The sequence below is a fragment of the Hyperolius riggenbachi genome, chromosome 1 (assembly GCF_040937935.1).
Source record: "Hyperolius riggenbachi isolate aHypRig1 chromosome 1, aHypRig1.pri, whole genome shotgun sequence".
Taxonomy (NCBI): domain Eukaryota; kingdom Metazoa; phylum Chordata; class Amphibia; order Anura; family Hyperoliidae; genus Hyperolius; species Hyperolius riggenbachi.
This window is the reverse complement of record NC_090646.1, coordinates 76,719,466-76,737,407: the sequence shown is the minus strand read 5'-3', so window position 1 is coordinate 76,737,407 and position 17,942 is coordinate 76,719,466. Positions and strand designations below refer to the sequence as shown.

General features: G+C 48.0%; 1 protein-coding gene across 6 annotated transcripts in view; it reads right to left on the bottom strand.

The window, feature by feature from the left end:
• The window catches only part of REEP1 (receptor accessory protein 1), a 183,959-nt gene that overhangs the window by 65,810 nt on the left and 100,207 nt on the right, over positions 1-17,942 (bottom strand). For 4 of the 6 annotated variants that reach the window (XM_068275332.1, XM_068275342.1, XM_068275364.1 and 1 more), the window contains exons 5-6: positions 16,504-16,617; positions 2,191-2,241 (exon numbers count right to left, since the gene is read on the bottom strand). In XM_068275332.1, coding sequence (XP_068131433.1) covers positions 2,191-2,241; positions 16,504-16,617 — 165 coding nt within the window. The remainder of the gene's footprint in view (positions 1-2,190; positions 2,242-16,503; positions 16,618-17,942) is intronic. The other 2 variants (XM_068275352.1, XM_068275380.1) reach the window with 1 other exon arrangement.

Sequence of the window (17,942 nt, the reverse complement as noted above, 5' to 3'; positions counted from 1 at the left end):
GAAAGAAGACTGGACAAGCCTGAGGCTTCCCCCTACTGAGGTAAATGTCAAACTTTTTCTTTAAAGGACACCCCGAGTTGAAAATAAACTGATGAGATAAACGATTGCATCCATCTTCCGTCTCCTAGAAATGACCTTTTAAGATACCCCACAGTTTTATTTTATATTTAAATCTACTTTTTACGTTTTTACGGTTTCATTGTTTCTGCTCAAAGACACCTTCATTGAAGTATCCTGGAGCTAAAATCTATGAACTATCTACCTATCATCTATTTCCTGTTCTCAGAAGCCATTTACTGCCAGGAAAATGTTTTATGGTTGTGACTCCTAATCAGTGAGGTTTCCACTGTAGTCCGACCCAGTCATGACCCAGACTGAAACTACATACCTGATGTTTAACCCTTTCAGGCAGAGAAAGAAAAAAAGTGCGCTTGGCACTGTGCATACACGTCTATCTCATCACGTCACATGTCACCTCAGGTATCCTTTATACACAGAAGAAATGGAAATAACTAGACTATCCGCAAAAATATTCATGGCGATCAGCTACTCTTGTAATTTAACCTCTTCCTGCAAAACATTTTTAAACATCCGTTTTTAACACTTTTCAGTCTAAAACAGACATTTTAAAACGATCTGTTTTGCAGGGCAGAGGATGGGAATGCACCCATGGGTGCTGCAGGGGGGGCCTGCACTTTCCGGTGCCTATGGGTGGTCGTGAAGTGGTGAAGCTACGTATATACACTGGTTTAGCCCCCCATTATACTAGGTTTGCAGTGGTGCGTTGCGGTGTGGCCGCATTCTAATGCGGTTTGGCGCACTGCAATGCACTGTCTATGAGACCTTCACAGTGTGGCAGGTACAGTGCGGTATAACGGGCTGCAGCAGGGTAATACACTGCATGCAGTGTATTACCGCAAAATGTGCACGTTAACAGTGACGAATACTTTTTAATGACCGTATGCGACACAACGCGTGGGTGACGTACGGCACTGTTTTCATGTTCCATTGCTGCTGTTACAAGCAGGAACCTCAATGAAGCTCACAATCCAATCTCCACACCACACTCATGCACTGTCTCTAATGCTAATAATAGGCAAGTTAACTTAAAGGACACCTGAATTAAGAGGGATGTGAAGGCTGCCATATCGATTTCCTTTTATACAATGCAAGTTGCCTGGCTTACCTGACTATCTGTACACACTCTTGACTGATGTCACCCGACGGGGGTCAGGACCTAATCCCTCAGTCAACACTGAAGGGCTGTACAGAAGTGCAGTCAGCCTGAAGGCTAACTACGCACACTGTTTCAATGTGGAAGGGCGGGACGGAGGGCCGATCGAGTGACACAGACGTTATCTCACCAAGTGGGTGGGGAAAGTGTGAGGACAAAGGTATCAGCCCGTCACTCAGCTGAGTTGATGAACTGGCGGATCGCTAGCCGAGCGGTGGCCGCTTGTCAGGGGGCCGCTGTACACAAGCCAGATTATTGGCTAAGTCGGTTGATAAAGGTCCCCTTAGCCAACTTTAATTTGGCATGTGTACATGGCTTTATACTTTTGGCCACAGTTCCTGGGCAGCCTCCGATCTCCAGGGCAGGGAGGGAGGAGAGGGAGAGGGGGAATCCTGCAGTGGAGGGGGCTTTGAGGTGCCCCCCCCCCCCCCCCCGCCAGCCACACGCAGGCAGGAGCGATCAGACCCCCCAGCACATCATCCCCCTAGTGGGGAAAAAAGGGGGGCGATCTGGTCGCTCTGTCTGGTATTTGATCTGTGCTGGGGGCTGTAGAGCCCACCCAGCACAGATCTTATAAATCAGTGCTGGTCCTTAAGGGGGGGTAAAGGCTGAGTCCTGAAGTGGTTAATGAATGAAAGATCAGCAGGATTCCAGGCAACTTTGTTTAAAAAGGAAATAAATATGGCAGCCTTCATATCCCTCTCACTTCAGGTGCCCTTAACTGTAACTTGCTGAGTACTCAAAGTAAATCCTTAAACACACAAAAAACATACAAAGTCCATGCTAACAGTTAGTATTGAGAAACCAGTGCTGAAAGCCAAGCATGCAAACCACTTAGCCACCACAAAGCTAACACATTAATGCAATCATCAATACCACCACACAGCAGAGGGCAGAGTCAGGCAGGGCAGGTCAGTGCAAGTCCTGCCAGGTGAGCAAGTGGCAAAGCCAGTTACCTGCCCTGTCTTATGGTCCATGCTGCTGAGCGTAAGCAGGTGCTCAATTACCTGGGGAAGATTCCCAAAGGCATCATTAGAGAGCTGCAGATTTAGGGGATCCATAAGCAAAGCAAAGCCTAATAGCAAGGCTGCTGGGCAGTGGTGTAACTACAACTCATGGGGCCTCCCAGCGAAACCTTGATGTGACCCCCAATGTTCACTCCCCTTCCCTTGCCTTCCCTTCACAGTCTGGAGGCCCATCTTACAAGTGTCATAAACAAGTGTGGCGATCATGATCCTCACACCCATAACAAGTGCAGCCACAAATACAACTGGTCTGAAGGATAGTCCCCTGTATCAGAGGAAGGGAAGGTTAGTAGTTGGACCCATCACAGTTCTGGGCCCCGTGCAATCGCACGGGCTGCGCCCCACTAGTTACGCCCCCTGCTGCTGGGGCGCCGCTGCTGAATACTAATGTTATTGATAAAGGATATCAGCTATCATAGTAATGAATGGGAACACTTTGCTTAAAAAAAGGAAACTGAAGTGAACTGAAATAAAGGGAATATGGAGGCTGCCATCCAGTGGCGCAACTAGAACTCATTAGGCCCCCCTGTGAATCTTTGGATGGGGGCCCCCCTTGACATTGCTGAACACTGAATAGGGACTGTCTACAAATCTGTGTCTGCAAAACTTTGTATGATTCTGGATCAGTGGCTGAGCAGATGCAGTCATTAGAACAATTGTGTAGAGAGCAGATTTTTTTTTCTCCATACCCTTAGTTGTCAGTCTCTTAGGACAAGCAAAAGAAACTCCTCCTCCCACGGAGCCCCCTGAAGCTTCTGGGCCCCCCTGCAGCTGCATCCCTTGCAGGGTCTATTGTTACGCCCCTGCTGCCATCTTCTCTAATAGACAAAGCCACTTGCCTGACTTCTGTGCTCATGCTCTGCCTCTAAAGAGGAACTTTAACCTCCTTGGCAGTAATCCCGAGCTGAGCTCGGGCTATGCCGCCGCGGAGGATTGCTCACGCCCTGGTGGGCCAATTTGCATAATTGTTTTCTCAAACACGCAGCTAGCACTTTGCTAGCTGCGTGTTTGTTCCGATCGCCACCACCAGCTGCCGATCTGCCACTACCCGCCGCGAAAGAGAGCCCCCCCTGCAGACCCCTTGCGCAGCCTGGCCAATCACCGCCAGGCTGCGCTATGGGGTGGTTCGGGACTCCCCCTGACGTCACGACGTCAATGTTGTCGATGACGTCATCGCGATCGTCACCATGGCGACGGGGGAAGCCCATACAGGAAATCCCATTCAGAACTGGATTTCCTGTTTGGATTATGCGCTGGCGGCGATCGGAGATGCTGGGCGGACGCCGCAGGGAGGGGGGAAGCATGTAGCTAGCGCTAGGCTAGTTACATGTTAAAAAAAAAAATAGGCAAAAAAAAACCCTCACGCAGCCGTGCGCCGCAAATAATCATAACGCCAGGGAGGTTAACCAGGGATTGAACTTCATCCCAATCAGTAGCTGATACCCCCTTTCCCATGAGAAATCTTTACCTTTTCTCGAATAGATCATCAGGGTAGTCTGTATGGCTGATATTGTGGTGAAACCCCTACCACAGTGTGATGTCACGACCATGGTCCTGACAATTTGCTGTCTGTGAACCTTGCTGCATTGTGGGAAACAACGGCTTTTCAAACTGCCAAGCAAGCAATATCTACCCTCTGTGCATAGAACTCTCAGGGCCCTTCACACCGATGCGGTGCGTCACATTGACGCAATGCTACTGCAGCCTAATGCAACCCTAATGCAATGATGCGGTACGCTGCGCCGGAAGTCCCTAATCTTAGCGCAGCGCAGAACTATGTTACTGTGCAGCATCCGCGGCGATCTGCTTCGGCTCGGAAGTCATGTTAGTCTATGGCCACACAAGTTTTTTTTTACTTAAAAGTTGACGTCTTGCAGTGCATACACAAACGTATTTTTACAATACGCTTCTGTGCACTTCCACATACCCTGAAGCAGGAAGTGATCGCAAGCGCATGTCACTTCCTGCTTGCCTGGTGGTCAGACAGGGAACACTGTGTACTAATGCTGTGTTCCCTGAAAGCCTTCTTTCTGGCGTTGCGATGTGGATGCACCGCATCGCTGCCACTAGTTTGCAGAGTGAAACCGGTCTCAATATACAAACATTCTGCACAGATCACCTGGCAGAACAAAAGATGTCACCAACAGTGATACATTTCAGAATGTAAATCAGGGAGAGGAAGGATTTTACAATGTGCAAACACTGACCAAATAATCTATACATGAATATTGTAAAAAAATAAGCAATTGTATTAATTATGTTATTTGCACTATAGTTCCTCTTAAAGAGACACTGAAGCGAACTAATTTTCCCCATTTTACCTTATAATTCGCTTCAGTGCTCTCAAGCCAAGTAATGGGCCGCGTCCCTGCCACAAAACGAGCGATGCAGAGCCCCCAAATCCCCGGGGAGCAATCTGGCCGGCATTTCCTGGAAGGGGCAGAGCTTTCAGCTTCAGCTCTGCCCCTCCTGACGTCAATCGCGGCACATCGCCGCCTCTCCCCGCCCCTCTCACCTCACCCTCTCAGAGCTACAGCTGGAAGCTCTGCCCCTCCTGACGTCAATCGCGGCACATCGCCGCCTCTCCCCGCCCCTCTCACCTCACCCTCTCAGAGCTACAGCTGGAAGCTCTGCCCCTCCTGACGTCAATCGCCGCCTCTCCCCGCCCCTCTCACCTCACCCTCTCAGAGCTACAGCTGGAAGCTCTGCCCCTCCTGACGTCAATCGCCGCCTCTCCCCGCCCCTCTCACCTCACCCTCTCAGAGCTACAGCTGGAAGCTCTGCCCCTCCTGACGTCAATCGCCGCCTCTCCCCGCCCCTCTCACCTCACCCTCTCAGAGCTACAGCTGGAAGCTCTGCCCCTCCTGACGTCAATCGCCGCCTCTCCCCGCCCCTCTCACCTCACCCTCTCAGAGCTACAGCTGGAAGCTCTGCCCCTCCTGACGTCAATCGCCGCCTCTCCCCGCCCCTCTCACCTCACCCTCTCAGAGCTACAGCTGGAAGCTCTACCCCTCCTGACGTCAATCGCCGCCTCTCCCCGCCCCTCTCACCTCACCCTCTCAGAGCTACAGCTGGAAGCTCTGCCCCTCCTGACGTCAATTGCCGCCTCTCCCTGCCCCTCTCACCTCACCCTCTCAGAGCTACAGCTGGAAGCTCTGCCCCTCCTGACGTCAATCGCCGCCTCTCCCCGCCCCTCTCACCTCACCCTCTCAGAGCTACAGCTGGAAGCTCTACCCCTCCTGAAGTCAATCGCCGCCTCTCCCCGCCCCTCTCACCTCACCCTCTCAGAGCTACAGCTGGAAGCTCTACCCCTCCTGACGTCAATCGCCGCCTCTCCCAGCCCCTCTCACCTCACGCTCTCAGAGCTACAGCTGGAAGCTCTACCCCTCCTGACGTCAATCGCCGCCTCTCCCCGCCCCTCTCACCTCACCCTCTCAGAGCTACAGCTGGAAGCTCTGCCCCTCCTGACGTCAATCGCCGCCTCTCCCTGCCCCTCTCACCTCACCCTCTCAGAGCTACAGCTGGAAGCTCTACCCCTCCTGACGTCAATCGCCGCCTCTCCCCGCCCCTCTCACCTCACCCTCTCAGAGCTACAGCTGGAAGCTCTACCCCTCCTGACGTCAATCGCCGCCTCTCCCAGCCCCTCTCACCTCACCCTCTCAGAGCTACAGCTGGAAGCTCTACCCCTCCTGACGTCAATCGCCGCCTCTCCCCGCCCCTCTCACCTCACCCTCTCAGAGCTACAGCTGGAAGCTCTGCCCCTCCTGACGTCAATCGCCGCCTCTCCCTGCCCCTCTCACCTCACCCTCTCAGAGCTACAGCTGGAAGCTCTGCCCCTCCTGACGTCAATCGCCGCCTCTCCCCGCCCCTCTCACCTCACCCTCTCAGAGCTACAGCTGGAAGCTCTGCCCCTCCTGACGTCAATCGCCGCCTCTCCCCGCCCCTCTCACCTCACCCTCTCAGAGCTACAGCTGGAAGCTCTACCCCTCCTGACGTCAATCGCCGCCTCTCCCCGCCCCTCTCACCTCACCCTCTCAGAGCTACAGCTGGAAGCTCTGCCCTTCAGCACAGCAAAATCCACGACCAAGTTGGTCGTGGATATTTGCAGATGGATTTGGGGGCTCTGCAGCGCTCGTTTTGCGTCGGGGACACGGCGGATTACTTGGCTTGAGAGCACTGAAGCGACTTATAAGGTAAAATGGGGAAAATAAGTTCGCTTCAGTGTCTCTTTAAGGCAGTGGTCCTCAAACTAAGTCCCACGGGCCGAATGTGGCCCCCACACACAAAATGTATTATAGATGCAGTCAGCTACATCTTTAAATATTGGTGGTCCGCATATAGAATGAAGCCAGAAAGCAGTAGTTTGCTGGTTTCCAATCAAATTCCACATCAGGTGACACTGTTGTTCAATTGGACTGCAGGTTGTCATCTGGGTATGCTTCACTGTCTGGCCCGTAAAGACTTGTAAATCATTTTATATATGTTCCGGCCCCCCAGCAGTCTGAAGTATGTTGACCCGGCCCTCGACCCAATACGTTTGGGGACCCCTGCTTTAAGGCCTGGTTCACACCTGAATGAAAGACTGATCTTGTAAAAACTGATCCGTTTTTCATTTAACGGAACAGCTTGTTACATTGGGCATCAGTTTGTCACCCATTTTTTCTGTTCTGCATGATGTTGCCATCAACTCGATATACATGTCACCATCTCATTCACGTTCCTCCTCCACTGCACACTGCCACTTAGGTCTATTGCATGGGAGAAGCGTCGGTATACAGATTGGAGCCCTAGCAGAAGCATTGAGGCCCCTCCAGTGGATTGCAACAAACCAATGGGAACTCTCCCTCAAACCAGGGAAGATTTGCATTGGTTTATTGCAATGCAATCCAATAGGAGTCTGATGGTTCTGATGGGGCTCGGATCTGTACACCAACGCTTCTCCTCCTGGAGAACAAAAACGTGACAGCGACAGGTGAGCAAAAACTTGCGAGATGTGCTCTATGACACCGTCCATTCTCATAGGCTACCATTGATTCCATCAGTTTTCATCGGCATCCACTTCGGCCGGCCAATCTGGAAAAGTAGTGCAGGACTTGTCGGAATGGGCAGAATGTACTAATGTGACTGGATACTTTTGATTTAAATAAAATCCATTTGCATCCATTCTAATCTGTTCCACTCCTTTCTGTTAAATTGAACGTTTTTAAAGAGTGCACGAGGTGAAAAAATGCATAAAAAAAAAAAACGCATTAAAAACCATTACCTAATTCCTAATGCCCAGCAGATTGTTGTCTATTTGCTCTGTAGCAGCAGGGCCGCCTTCAGGGCATAACAAGGTGGACTACTGTATGGGGCCTGAGTGAATCTGGGGCCCACTGACAGTGCCAAAAAGGGGCCCAAGCTGCAGTCTGTCCTTCTGCCAATTAAGGTGGTGAGAGGGGATGGGAGGTTCAACTACACAAGGCCGCCATCAGAAATTTTTGGGCCCCATACTGGGCTAACCTACTGGGCCCCCCTCCCCTCTGTCCCCACCTGGAAAATCACAATCTTTGTAGGCCTGAACACACTAACATCTGTGTGTCCACTTTTTTCATGCACTACCATGGCTGGGAGGGTTCTGCCTATGCTAAGTTCATTAAAATTGTAACTGCACGTGTGCAGAACGATCCCATCTATGGGAGCATGATGGAGGAGGGGTGCGGCCCGGAACAGTGCATGTGCAGTGCCCAGCTGGATTTTGCACGACAAACTATTTCTTTCGCTATGTAGCGCAACATTGTTTAATGAAAGAATTGCTAAATGACGTTTAGCGACGCAGGCCACCCGCAGCGATCGTTCATTTTTGACTGGCTGTCATGTCTGATCAAATCGTTGAGGGTGGAAACGATCTTACTAACTTGTGCCGGTTTTGTAAATGATTGTTCCTTTCCATTTCCTGATTCGCCCAGAGGAATCGGGGTACAAACGTTTGGCGGCAGAGATCCCAGATCCATCTCACTATGATATGCTGGTGGGTATTTAACTTTAAAGGAGAACTGTAGAGAGAGATGTATGGAGGCTACCATATTTATTTCCTTTTAAGCAATACCAGTTGCCTGGCTACCCTGCTAATCCTCTGCCTCTAACACTTTTAGCCACAGACCCCTGAACAGGTGTTTCTGACATTATTGCCAGATCTGACGAGATTAGCTCCATGCTTGTTTCTGGTGTTATTCAGACACTATTATTATTATTATTTTATTATTATTTATTGTATTTATAAAGCGCCAACATATTACGCAGCGCTGGACATTAATTTAGGTTACAGACAATATTTAGGGGTGACATACAGCAATATGACAATACAGGAATACAAGAAAACCAGATCACACAGCACAGTATGAGTACAAGGTAATGCTTAGTCAGTCACTGGATGGGAGCATGGAGATTAGGCAAGTTAGGTTCACTCAGATGCATAGCATGGGTTCACAGTAATGGAGGTGCCAGATCAGGTAGGACACAAAAGGAGGAGGACCCTGCCCAAAGGCTTACAATCTAGCGATTACTACTACTGCAGTCAAATAGATCAGCAGAGAAGCCAGTCAGCTGGAATTGTTTAAAAGGAAATACAGTAAATATGGCAACTGATCTGCCTTGTCCAGCCCACCTATCAGATATTTATAGAGACGACAGGCCCTTAGTGTGCTATAAAAGAGCAGTTCTGGCTGCACGTTAGGCCTAAGGCCCAAGAGTATAAAGAATGTATGTGTTTGGCTCTTTCATGTGCCCTGAATTGTGTCATATTCTTGATTTGAGGACATTTTTCTGGAAGTGAAGTCCTGAAATTACCTTCTGCTTCAGAAAGGGATTTTGTACTTTGCAGTGCTATCAGTTGAGCATTTTTTACATTATTTGTGGTGCATTACATACAATTTCTGTGAGTTCTCTATCCCTGAGTCAGTACCAGCTGCAAAGACTATGTGGGCGAGATGAAATTACTCGGGAAGCCTGGGAACTATAATTAACGCCAAGCATTAGTGCCATAATTGGTGGTCAGAAATACAACAATATGCCATGCAATATACCATCAACTGAAAGTAGTCTATGAATAACTACAGGCCTGGTCATCATTCTGATCATTGATGTATCTGATAGGTGGCCTAGGCACATATCTCACATAGATTTGTGTCCTCAGCTGAACTCTTAAGCTTGAACTCCAGCCCTCAAATGTGGACAATGCCAGTAATACATCATGACATCCATTTATCCTGTCCTTCATGTCACCTCAACTGACCATCAACCACATATCCCTCTTCTATTCTCCTATCCCACTATGTGCAGTGACCATCCCACCACTTCTGATCTACCTACCTAACCAACTCTCATCTCTCCTTCCACCACTAATGTCTTCCTTTCTTGACCCTTGTGTGTCCTTCCAAGTCTCTTCAATCCACCTACCAGCCCCTTGTTACTTCTCCTGATCCTCACCTACACTCCCATCCCTCATCTATCCTTCCATCTCCCACATCAACTCTCCTGATACCTATCCACCCTTCATCTACTGCTGCCTGACCTCTCTTCTTTTTTTATCATTAACGCAAGGTTTATTGGTACAAAATGCAACATATAAACAAGCACAGATGCATTTGGTACCCAGAAAGACTGAAGAGCAGAGATCTGCACCATTTTAAACAGGGTTACTGCCTGACCTCTCTTCTATCTCCCTCCCAATGTACCAGCCACCATATATGTTCTTTCACCCCCTTCTCTCCTGACCATCACCTACTACTCATCTAACCATTCACTTTACATTTCATTTTTCCTTACCCTCATTTAACCAATCATCCTTTTTCTACCCTTCCATTACCATGTCACCTATCATGACCCTTACCTACCCACCTATCCTCCACTTTTCCTTCTACCTCACAGGTCTTCTCTCTTGACCTTCACTCACAAACCAATCCTTCAACCTCCATGTCACAGCTTTTGACCGTCATCTCCCCACAAACACCTGCTGTAACCTTCTATATCGCATTTCAACTCTTCAGAATCTCACCTACTCAAGCATCCTGCATCTACCTTTCTATCATGTCACTTATCCTGACTGTTACCTACTTGTCTGCCCCTCACTTGTGTCTACTTCACATGTAATTACCCCTCACCTACCCAACCCTCATCTGTCCTTCCACCTCCATGTTACCCCTCCTTGCCATCAACTAATCAACTAATAAACCACCCCACATCTACCAATTCACCTCACATGTCATCTCCTGACCCTCACCCACCCATCCATTCCTCATCCACCCTTAATGTCCTATCCTCACACCTACTCAACCATCCCTCACCTGTTCTAATACCCCACATGTCTGACATCTACTGATGCAAAGTGGTAGACCAGGTAAATGAGCAATATCTGCAAGACACTGATCGTCACATGATCAACCACAAATTGTTCAGTGTATGCCTAGCATTAGCAAGCATGATAGCAGATTATGCTGTGAGGAAAACATGCTAACTGCTGTAGCTGTGAGAAAAGTCACATGATGATCTGAGAAGCTGCTGGATACACTGAGGAAGGAAACGGCAGACCATTAAAGCACACCTGTGAGGTTTGCTACAGCATTTTTTGAATACTTACCTCATGAGGTGCTTTCCCTATCCTCCTCTGTCAGGCCAATCGAGCGATGAGTCCCCCGTGGCATGGGTGAACTGCACCTGCACAGTAGCACAAACCCTCGGGCTCTAGTGGAAAAAGCCAAGCACTAATGGGTCTGTGCTACTGCGCAGGTGAAGACGGCTTGCGCATGCACGGTAGCACACACCCGATTAGGCTCGGCTTTTCTGCCTGGAGCCCGAGCAGGTCCGTGTTACTGAGCATGCTTAAAAAAAACGGTACTTCGGGGCTTCCAGTGCTGGAATGGGCTGGTAGAGGACGGTGGAAACCTCTATAGGTAAATACCCTGTAGGGGCATTTTTTTCCCCTTAGAAATACACTTTAACCTCAGAAAACACAGGAGGTACTGGTAATTGAATAGCTATTTTCATTAATAACTTAGCAGGAAAAAAATGCTCATCTGTAAATATTTCAGGACTGACTAGTGAAATTAAAATAAATATCTATACAAAAAAAACATAGGTTCACTTTAAAGAAAACCTGTACTGAAAAAAAGTTCCCCTGTGGGGTACTCACCTCAGTAGGGGGAAGCCTCTGGACCCTATTGAGGCTTCCCCCGTCCTTCTGTGTCCCATGGCGGTCTCGCTGCAGCCCCTGGAACGCACAGGCGACAAATCCGACAGCCTGTGCAATATTTACCTTTCCCGGCTCCAGCGGGGGTGCTGTTGCGGCTCTTCTGACGGAGATAGGTGAAAATAGCCGATCTCCGTCAGGTCCGCTCTACTGCGCAGGCGCAAGTCTCCTGTGCCTGCGCAGTAGAACGGCCCGACGGAGATCAGCTATTTTCGCCTATCTCCATGGGAAGAGCCGATACTGCGCCTGCGCTGGAGACAAAAGGTAAATCTTTACATCGCCGCCGTTCCGGGAGGATTTTCTCCGCCGCCGTGGGACCGAGGAGGATGGGGGAAGCCTCAATAGGATCCGGAGGCTTCCCCCACCCGAGGTGAGTACCCCCAAAGGGAGTTTTTTCATTACAGATTTTCTTTAACATTCAGAAAAAGCTTCATAAATAAATGGGAGACCAGGGTTCCTGGCTCGGCTCACTACCTATTCAATAAGTTCTTGGGCAAGACTCCCTAACACTGCAGGGTGGCCTCCTGAGCGCGTCCCAGTGGCTGCAGCTCTTGAGTGCTTTGAGTCCAACAGGAGAAAAGCGCTATACAAATGTTACAGTTCATAAATAAAGTGGAGAGAAACCGGGAGCCCAATATAGTGTAGTATGTTAAGCATAAATAAAGTAAAGATAATCAGTGAGAAGAGTATACTCACAAACGTGGGTTACCATATAGGCAACCACTGTATAAGCAGGTGAGGAGATTAGACCTGTCCTCACTCAGGATTAAGAAGTCGCTCTCTGTAGATCAGAAAGGGGTAGATCACCCCTCCACCAGGGGTGGACACGGTCAGACAGTAGAACAGAGACGCCAGCAGGATAAAAATGGATAAAACCTTTAAAATTTGCTTGGAGGAAGCGGTGGACTTACCTCCATAAAGCAGACGCGGAAGACTGTCTGAATAGTAGCAATCACATTTATTATATAGTACCCGAAAAGTGCAAGCGTTTCGCAGGCCAAGCCCGCTTCATCATGCAATAAACGTTGGGTCAAACAGAATTTCAGCAGTAGCAGGTGTAGTGCCTCAGTCAAGCCCTGAGGCGCTACACCTGCTATTGCTGAAATTCTGTTTGACCCAACGTTTATTGCCTGATGAAGCGGGCTTGGCCTGCGAAACGCGCAGGGGCGTAGGAATAGACCCTGCAGCCCCTGCAGTTGCAGGGGGGCCCCTAGCAAGTCAGGGGCCCGGAGGAGGAAAGGCTGTCACCACCGGCGTACCTACCGGGGATGCGACTCTCTCAGCCGCAGGGGGGCCCGGCCGCCCGGGGCTGCTCTGGGGCCCGCTCACTGTGCGTGGGGGGAGCGCTGCTCTGGACCCCCCAGCAAGGTGCTCAACTGGCCGCAGCATCTAAATAGACGCTGCGCCAGTTCATTCCCCGCAGCCCCGCTCCACCAGCAGCCTGCATAGTCTCCGGCAGGCAGAGCAGGGCTACGGCAAGATGGCCGCCGAAGAAGCCCTACACTGGAGACTATTTGTGTCTCTAGTACAGGGCTTCGGCAGCCATCTTGCCGTAGCCCTGCACTCTGCCTGTCAGCGCGGGAGATGTGCTGCAGGAGGACTCGGGGAGCTGCGAGCCAGATGCTTGGAGAGGAGAAGACTTCTGTCAGGTAAGTGAATTGTTTTTTTTTCACAGGTGCATTTTTTTTTTCTAGTGTCTGCTGCCTACATTGTGATTTTCTGGTCACTGCTGCCCACATTGTGATTTTCAGGTGTCTGCTGCCCACATTATGATTTTCTGGTCACTGCTGCCCACATTGTGATTTTCAGGTGTCTGCTGCCCACATTGCGATTTTCTGGTGTCTGCTGCCCACATTATGATTTTCTGGTGTCTGCTGCCCACATTACGATTTTCTGGTCACTGCTGCCCACATTGCGATTTTCTGGTCACTGCTGCCCACATTGCGATTTTCTGGTGTCTGCTGCCCACATTGCGATTTTCTGGTCACTGCTGCCCACATTGCGATTTTCTGGTCACTGCTGCCCACATTGCGATTTTCTGGTCACTGCTGCCCACATTACGATTTTCTGGTGTCTGCTGCCCACATTACGATTTTCAGGTGTCTGCTGCCCACATTACGATTTTCAGGTGTCTGCTGCCCACATTACGATTTTCTGGTGTCTGCTGCCCACATTGCGATTTTCTGGTGTCTGCTGCCCACATTGCGATTTTCTGGTGTCTGCTGCCCACATTACGATTTTCAGGTGTCTGCTGCCCACATTACGATTTTCTGGTCACTGCTGCCCACATTGCGAATTTCAGGTGTCTGCTGCCCTCATTACGATTTTCAGGTGTCTGCTGCCCACATTACGATTTTCAGGTGTCTGCTGCCCACATTACGATTTTCAGGTGTCTGCTGCCCACATTGCGATTTTCAGGTGTCTGCTGCCCACATTGCGATTTTCTGGTGTCTGCTGCCCACATTACGATTTTCTGGTGTATGCTGCCCACATTAGGATTTTCTGGTGACTGCTGCCCACACTGCGATTTTCTGGTGACTGCTGCCCACATTGCGATTTTTCTGGTGACTGCTGCCCACATAAGGATTTTCTGGTGACTGCTGCCCACATTAGGATTTTCTGGTGTCTGCTGCCCACATTACGACATTCTGGTGACTGACTGCTGCCCACATTAGGATTTTCTGGTGACTGCTGCCCACATTACGATATTCTGGTGACTGCTGCCCACATTAGGATTTTCTGGTGACTGATGCCCACATTGCAATTTTCTGGTGACTGCTGCCCACATGGCGATTTTCTGTTGACTGCTGCCCACATTGCGATTTTCTGGTGAACTCTGCCCACATTACGATTTTCTGGCCCACATTACGATTTTCTGGTGAACACTGCCCACGTTACGATTGTCTGGTGAATGCTGTCCACGTTACGATTTTCTGGTGAACGCTGCCCACATTACGATTTTCTGGCCCACATTACGATTTTCTGGTGAACACTGCCCAAGTTACGATTGTCTGGTGAATGCTGTCCATGTTACAATTTTCTGGTGAACTCTGCCCACATTACGATTTTCTGTCCCACATTACGATATTCTGGTGAACGCTGCCCACATTACGATTGTCTGGTGAATGCTGCCCACGTTACAATTTTCTGGTGACTGCTGCTCACGTTACTATTTTCTGGTGACTGGTGCCCACATTACGATTTTCTGGTGAACTCTGCCCACATTATGATTTTCTAAAGGCCCACATTACGATTTTCTGGTGAACTCTGCCCACATTACGATTTTCTGGCCCACATTACGATTGTCTGGTAAAATGCTGCCCACTTTACAATTAATTTACAGTGAAACGCTGCCCCATTACGATTATTTGGCACCTATGGGGGGGGCCCCATCCAAATATTCGCAGGGGGGCCCAGTGATTTCTAGTTACGCCCCTGGAAACGCGTTGCACTTTTGGGGTACTATATAATGTGATTGCTACTATTCAGACAGTCTTCCGTGTCTGCTTTATGGAGGTAAGTCCACCACTTCCTCCAAGCAAAATTTAAAGGTTTTATCCATTTTTGTCCTGCTTGCGCCTCTGTTTTCCTACTGTCTTACAGTTATTAAATAAGTTAGTTTAACATTATGAAAAGCACTTATAATCAACATGCTGAAATTATACTAGTTATTGCTGCCAGAGGTGAAAATTAAGCAGTAGGTGTTAATCCATTAAATTACTGTACCGTCAAGTAGGAAAATTAAAATGTTTGCATTTCCTACATACAGCAAACCATCTTATACAGCAGGGGTGTCCATTGGGTAGGGAGTGATCTACCAGGATATCTCAAAGGACTCTGAGTAGAACCCATACCGCCTGCCTGAGTGATGTGCTTGTGCTGCAGTTGTGGCTTGCATCCATAGTTAGATTCTACCTGATAGATCATTTTCAATTAGTAGTTTTTGAAGTAGCTACTAGCTAGCAAACCGAAAAAGTGTGGACATCTCTGCTATACAGTAATATTCAGTTATCACTGGTATTGGCCTCAATTCACTAAGCAGTTTAGACTAGTCTACTGATGGTTTTTAGTCTACTGATGGTTTGGTGTAAAAAATCAGTTGCATAATTGTAGCTAGTGTTCAGTTGATCACTCTAATTTACATGTGAATGAGTCTACAGGACTACACACTACAGTGGAAATCGGGCAGAGTTTCCCTGCAAGCAAATTGCAATGGGAAACTCTGCCATAGAGGATAATGCTGCCGCCATTGCAGCATTTTTTCGTGTGGGAGGCAGCGAATCCCATAGTCGTGCATGGCACAGCTTCTGGGATTCAAGTGCCACCGCACATCTCGCAGCTGCGCGCAGCGGCTAGTGGAGACAAGCCCTTAACCACGTACAGTACATTATGTAAAGAGGACCAGTAGTGAAAATATTGTAATGAATAAAACTGCTTACTATTTTTACAATATTCATTTATAGATTATTTACTCAGCATTTGCCCATTGTAAAATCTTTCCTCTCCCTGATTTACATTCTGAAATGTATTTATTTAGGTGGCGACACCTTAAGTCCTGCCAGGTGCATATCTGCAGAATGTTTGTTTCTAAGCATTCCGAAGCCAGTGATAATAATGCCTGGTCTCCCAGAATGTTCTGGGAGGAGAATCTCACATAGCTAAACAGGCTAGGCTAAGCATCACTGGGAAGGCGGGGCTACATAACGACATACGGCAATATCTAGATGTAGGAAGTGTTTCTGATGCTGAAACCAGGATAATTACCATAAATGTGGATATTCTGAATTATTTACTGCATTCTACTATATGTCACTACATCTACTTTAACATATATTGACAAGCTAGTTCCTTTATATTTATTTATATTTATATATTTATTTATTTATTGTATTTATATTTATTTCAACTGTATTCTTAGTTGTTTGGATGGAGCTTACCCCACAGTACATATACAGCAGACATACAGTATTATAAGAACACTCACAGGTACCCATTAGTAAGAGAGAGTCCTTAGTTACCTTTGCTGCAGCTGTTACTGCGGCTGTAGCTGCCACATTGAGGCCTCGTTTGCCAAAGTGAACCAGAGCATCGTAACTACGATCCTTTGCTTGGATGAGACATTCGTCAATTTCCTGGAAATAACAGAAAGGGTGTAAAATGTTCATCATAATACAAAATCAGGGAGCAGGACCCAATTCCGGCCAAAACCTATCTGTTGATGTTGACAAAGAGGAGAAGGCGAAATAACTTCTATAATAGTAGATTATACAGCGCTTCCCATTGACGTAGAAATCGGGCTGGAAAATGCACCGGAGATTGCTGTACAAAGCGCTTGTGTAATTGCAAGTGAAGGAGATGGGCCTAAGGCTTTAATGTTAGCGAGATTTACTCACTTCCTGACATGACAGGAAGTTGGGGAAAGTTAACGCTACCAGATGGAAACACAGTGAGCAGTGTAAACTCAAATGAGGTGCTCAAAACTATAGCCCACCATGCAATTTTTTACTGGCAGCCCTGGTGGATATCAAAGTGGTACTACATGCATGTAGCCTACAAGACGTGACTGTGCTGGCACATTCAGCCGCTGGGTTAGAATGAAGGTGCCTGGCAGATGGGTGTACGCCCTGGAGGCAGTAAATTTGGGCGCATGAGGCAAGTGGACAAAAAGGGCGCCGCCATTCACTCCCATAATAAATGTCGTTTAATGGGCGCCCAACAGGAAAAAAGGGCTCCGGAGAAAAATAACTTTAAAAGCGGCGCCCAGAGACTTTTAATGTTTTAGAACTGCTTCTCATGATTACACATTATTTAATGATTTATAATTTTTTTAAACATTATTTTTAAACGAAAAACAGCACAATATTTTTTTAAAACGTTATTAATGCTTATCACAAGGGGGTCTTAGGTTTAGGCACCACCATGGGGGTCTTAGGTTTAGGCACCACCAGGGGGGTGTTAGGTTTAGGCACCACCAGGGGGGTCTTAGGTTTAGGCACCACCAGGGGGGTCTAGGGGTTAGGGGTAGGTACAGGGAGGGTTCTGTGTGAGAGTAGGGTTAGGTATAGTTTTAGTAAAATTCTTATTAATGTTTTATAAAACGTTATTATACATTTCACTTTTTTTTTTTTTTTTTAATTCTTTATTGTGGTTGACAGTAAAATATAGACAGGAACAGTACAGTAAAAGGAAGTTGTTACATCCGACAAGTATGAAACATCATAAAATAGAAAGTTCTTGTCTCGATTATTGTAGCGAAGTGTAGGGAAGTCCTTCCGTCGTTTAAAAAGGTCTCTTAGCTAAGCAGTCTATAACCTTTTGTATTCTTTATCATGGGCCTTCTAAAAGTGCTGGGTTAGCCCTTCCCCTTATGAAAATAGTCAACATTTTTGAACCTATAAAAAGATAACATTAACATGAAAACCATGGGTCTCAGAGTCTGCACTAGATGCTAATAATA